The sequence below is a fragment of the Parasteatoda tepidariorum genome, chromosome 7, assembly GCF_982258835.1.
Source record: "Parasteatoda tepidariorum strain Cologne lab strain chromosome 7, Ptep-v5.0, whole genome shotgun sequence".
Lineage (NCBI taxonomy): Eukaryota > Metazoa > Arthropoda > Arachnida > Araneae > Theridiidae > Parasteatoda > Parasteatoda tepidariorum.
Genome location: NC_141761.1, coordinates 19,547,309 through 19,552,369, shown reverse-complemented (window position 1 = coordinate 19,552,369; position 5,061 = coordinate 19,547,309). Strand labels below are relative to the sequence as shown.

At 31.6% G+C, this 5,061-nt stretch overlaps 1 protein-coding gene across 1 annotated transcript; it reads left to right on the top strand.

The window, feature by feature from the left end:
• The first annotated feature begins 630 nt into the window (after positions 1–630).
• LOC147806932 (uncharacterized) lies at positions 631–4,530 on the top strand. Its single transcript, XM_087168699.1, has 2 exons — positions 631–2,543; positions 2,892–4,530. Exons 1-2 carry the CDS (start codon positions 631–633, stop codon positions 4,528–4,530), a joined length of 3,552 nt encoding a protein of 1,183 aa, XP_087024825.1.
• Positions 4,531–5,061: the final 531 nt, after the last annotated feature.

The following is a 5,061-nucleotide window of genomic DNA, read 5'->3' as shown; positions in this document are numbered from 1 at the left end:
TATATATTTTGACTTATCTAAAAAATAAAACTCATTGTTAGTTTCATACATCTTTGTTCAATAATAACCATCATTCTTTACCGCGTTAAGTACCTCTAAAGAGAGAAACACGCTTTTACAAGATAAAATTGTTTGTGTGTGGTAAGGGTGTGCATGATGATTCACCACCCAGTTAAACTCAGCGTGATTTCACATGATAGTACCCATATACCTGTGTGTCACTTGCAAACTCATGTTTAACGAGATAAAAATGTTGTTGCTTGACGAATATATCACGATCTATCTTGTTCTGTACGCTTTGACTATGTTATCAGTTCAATACTAACACACAGTAGTTTACTTGTTAGACCAGGTGAGAGGAGATAATTACACATTTTTAACTGACAGTAGGGGTGAGCTAGATATGATTCAGGTTTAAAGAATAGAAAATCTATATTTTGCTTAAGATTCTTAGAGTGGGGGGGGGGAGGAGTCTGACGTAGCTAGAAAAATGACGTCGCGAGAAAATGACCTATCTGAATTACACTTTGAATATCTGTACTGCGCATGATCCTTAAAATTTTGTAGATAACTTTTCATTCTACAACTATGCATTTCATGATAGCTTGATTTTCATTTCATGAAAGTACGATGTCGGTTTGCGAAATTTGTGGAAAATGTTTTTCCATTAAGTCTGCTTTGAAAAGACACATTTTAGAAGTTCACGAGAAGAAACATGTGCACTCATGTATGGATTGTAATAAAAAATTCGTGCGGAAAAGTGATTTAAAGCGGCATACGGACACTGTTCATTCTTCGGAAAAAATTTCCTGTGAAGTTTGCAAAACTACATTTGCTCGAAGAGACAATCTTCTACACCACGTAAACAATGGAAACTGCAAAAGAAAAATGGATAGAAAGAGAAAGAGGGAAGATGGTGATCAATCTTCAAAGAAAAAGCTTCCTTCTGAAATGAAAACTTCTGAACCTTCGACTTCAGCAGCCGCTCCTTCTGATTTAGGATCATCGTCTCCTCCTGTAAGCAGGATTACTACAAAAAATGTTAACCAACCCTCAACATCTTCAGCTGTTTCTGTAAATTTAGAGTCATCTTCTCGTTCTGAAATGTCCATACTTATGCCGAAAACAACATTGTTTACAAAAGAAAGTAAGAGTGCCTTCGAAAAAGCATATAAGACATTTGATCTATTAAACGATGATAGAGCTCTAGGCATTAAAGAGTTTCTAGTTTTAAAGAAGGAAGAAAGTGTAAACATATTTAGTCACGAGCTTCAAAAATACAAGGCATTAAAAGTCAGCAAGTGGCTTCATTGCATCTACTTTAAAGACACCGAAACAGGGAGAAAAATAAAAAATGTTGAATTTAAGACTCCAAACAATGAAGTTTTTGTGTCAACAGACTTGGATTGCCTTTATGATCATATGTCTGAAAAAATCATAAAGGAAAGCGAAGATTTTGAGGAAAAAGACTCAGGCTGGAGTCTTGATGAGATACTGAGACTCGAAGTAAGAACTAATAAATATTCCCCTTTTAGAGGCTCGTCATCATTTGTTGAGTTACCGAAGAAAATTGCCGATACCAATGCTGTTGTGAACGTCAAAAATAATGACTCTCAGTGCTTTAAATGGTCTGTTTTATCTGCGATTTTTCCTGCTGCTAATAACATCAATAAAACATCGAGTTATGTCACCCATCAAAATAGTTTGAATTTCCATGGTGTCACTTATCCAACCCCCTTAAGTGACATTAAAAAATTTTCTAAATTGAACAATATAACTATCAATATATATTCCTACGGAGAAGACTTAAAAATATTCCCCTTGTTAATTTCTAATGACGTATTGGAACGACACATCGATCTTTTATTTGTCCCCATCAAAGAACATTTGGGACATTATTGTTGGATAAAAAATTTTTCTCGTTTAGTTTCAAGTCAAATGTCCAACCATCAACACAGGACACATGTTTGTAAAAGATGTCTGACAGGCTTTCAATCAGCGAGTAAACTTCTTCAACATAGTAGGATATGTAACGAGAAAAGTCCAGCAAGAGTAGTAATGCCGACTGAAGAAGGTAAGTTTTTAAAGTTTCAAAACTTTCAACATGCTTTAAAAGTCCCCTTTGTAGTCTATGCAGACTTTGAGTGTTTAACTTTAAAAATAGATAATTGTTCTCCTAATCCTAAATCATCTTTTACAAATCCTTATCAAAAACATGTTCCAGTTAGTTTTTCTTTTTATATTACTTGTGACGGAGAGTACTATCAGGATCCCATAATTTATCGAGGTAAAGACGCCCCTAAAGTTTTTATTGAGACCCTTAAAAATGAAGCAAAAAAAATAGAACAAATTTATAACAATCCTAAACCCTTAAAACCTTTAAATGCAGATGAACAAAGACGATTCGATTGTGTCGATAAATGTTACGTTTGCAATCAGTCATTTTCACTTACAAATGTTAAAGTTCGAGACCATAATCATGTGACGCAAAAGTTCAATGGAGCGTGCTGCAATCGATGCAACTTATCAATGAAAACTCCAAAGTTTTTACCGGTGTTTTTTCATAACCTCTCAGGATACGATGCTCATATTTTTATAAAAGAATTGAGCTATGATAATAAAGAAATTTTTCTCATTCCCAACACCGAAGAAAAATATATTTCGTTTTCGAAAAAGATCTCTAATAAATTTGAAATTCGATTTTTGGACTCTTTTAAATTCATGTCCACAAGTCTAGATAAACTTATAGCAAATTTAAATAAAGATCAATTTAAACACATGTTTCAAAATTTCCCCTCTAACAAAATCGAGTTACTATTAAGAAAAGGTGTATTCCCGTATGACTATTTCGATGATATTGAAAAATGTAATGAAAAGAATTTACCATCTAGATCAAAATTTTATAATGAACTAAACGAACAGGAAGTAAGTGAGAATGATTACGAGCACGCTATAAATGTGTTTCAAACATTTGAACTTAAAACTTTTGGTGATTATGTTGATATTTATGTCAAAACAGATGTTATATTATTGGCAGATGTTTTTGAGACTTTTAGAGATATCTGCTTGAAAACATACAAATTGGATCCTTGTTGGTATCACACATCCCCCGCCTTATCGTGGGATGCCATGTTGCACCACACACGAGTGTCAATTGAATTATTAACCGATTACGACATGTTGCTATTTATTGAGAAAGGTGTGCGTGGCGGTATCAGTCAGTGTTCAAATCGATATTCAAAAGCCAACAATAAATATATGCCTGATTTTAATCCTGACGACGAGTCCAAATTTTTAATGTATCTCGACGCAAATAATTTGTACGGGTATGCAATGAGTCGTTATTTACCTTTAAAAAATTTTACTTGGTGTGATGCCGATTTTAGTGAGGAAGATATTAAACAAATGTTAGATGAATCAGACACAGGATACATATTAGAAGTCGATCTTGACTATCCATCTGCATTGCACGACGTTCACTCAGATTTCCCCCTAGCACCCGAAAACAAACCTCCACCCTCTTGTAAAGAGTCTCGACTTTTAACAACTTTAGAATCGAAAAAAAGATATATTATTCATTATTCCAATTTAAAACTTTATCTGAAGTTAGGGTTAGTCTTGAAAAAAATACACCGCGTTTTAAAGTTTTCCCAATCACCTTGGCTTAAAAGTTATATAGACTTTAATACTAAATTAAGAACTGAAGCCGTAAACGATTTTCAAAAAGATTATTACAAATTAATGAACAACAGTATTTTTGGAAAAACCATGGAGAACGTAAGAAAGAGAGTAGATATTCGATTATGCACTTCACAAGAACAATCTAGGAAACTAGTAGCAAAATCAAATTTTGATCGTCGCACGATATTCACAGAAAATTTAATGGCGGTTCATTTAAAGAAAACTAGTGTTAAATTTCTTAAACCAATACATGTTGGAATGGCTATATTAGAACTTTCGAAAGTTTTAATGTATTCATTCCATTATGAACACATGAAACATTTGTACGGTTCTAATGTCAGACTTATGTACACAGATACCGATTCCTTTATTTATGAAGTGAAAACAGACGATTTTTACAGAGATATGAAAAATGATATCCATCTCTATGACACCTCGGATTACGATAAAAATAATGTTTATGGATTACCCCTTGTAAACAAAAAAATTATAGGAAAAATGAAGGATGAAAACAGAGGTAAAATAATGAGGGAGTATGTGGGTATAAAAGCGAAGATGTACGCTTATAAAACAGAAGATAAAACAGAGAAAAGAAACAAAGGAATTAAAAAAGAAACTCTAAAAAATAAAATAACATTTGAAGACTACAAAGAATGTTTATTTAGTAAAAAGCAAAAGCATGTTGAAATGAATCTCATACGATCGAAATATCACGAAATACAGTCGATAAAAATGAATAAACTTGCTTTATCATTTAATGATCAAAAAAGGCACATAAACTCTGATGGTATTACTACTCTTGCGCACGGACATTATTCTTTAGTCACTAATGATGTTAATGAATGTTGATTATGCCAAATGCCAATTTTTGTATTCATTTTAAAAATAATATTTAAATATGTATTTTGAATAAAAAATGAATATATTTGCCTTATTTGTGATGATATTTATGTTTATATTTTTATTTTTTACCCTAATTATCTACAAATTTAAAATTGGTTAAAACCATTGTCATCTGAAATAAATAAAGAAAAAATATTTAATTATTTAAAAGAAAAAAAAATCTTTAAAACTTAGCTTCATTTTTCACAATTGAAATGTCTGAAACCGCCTGTAAAGTTGAAACTTATTGCATTATTAAGTTTTATTAAAATCATTAAATGTATTTCTATCATATCATTTTTATCTAATATCTAATATCATTTAATAATATCATTAAATATCATTTTTAAACATTTTCTATTTCCAAATATATATAAACAAGTTATTATTTTAAATACAAGATGTCGTCACGATTAACATTTGTAAATTAGTAGATATTTTAATTACTAGATGGAGCCACGAGTATCTCCGCCTGTTTATTTTGAAAACCGAAATAAG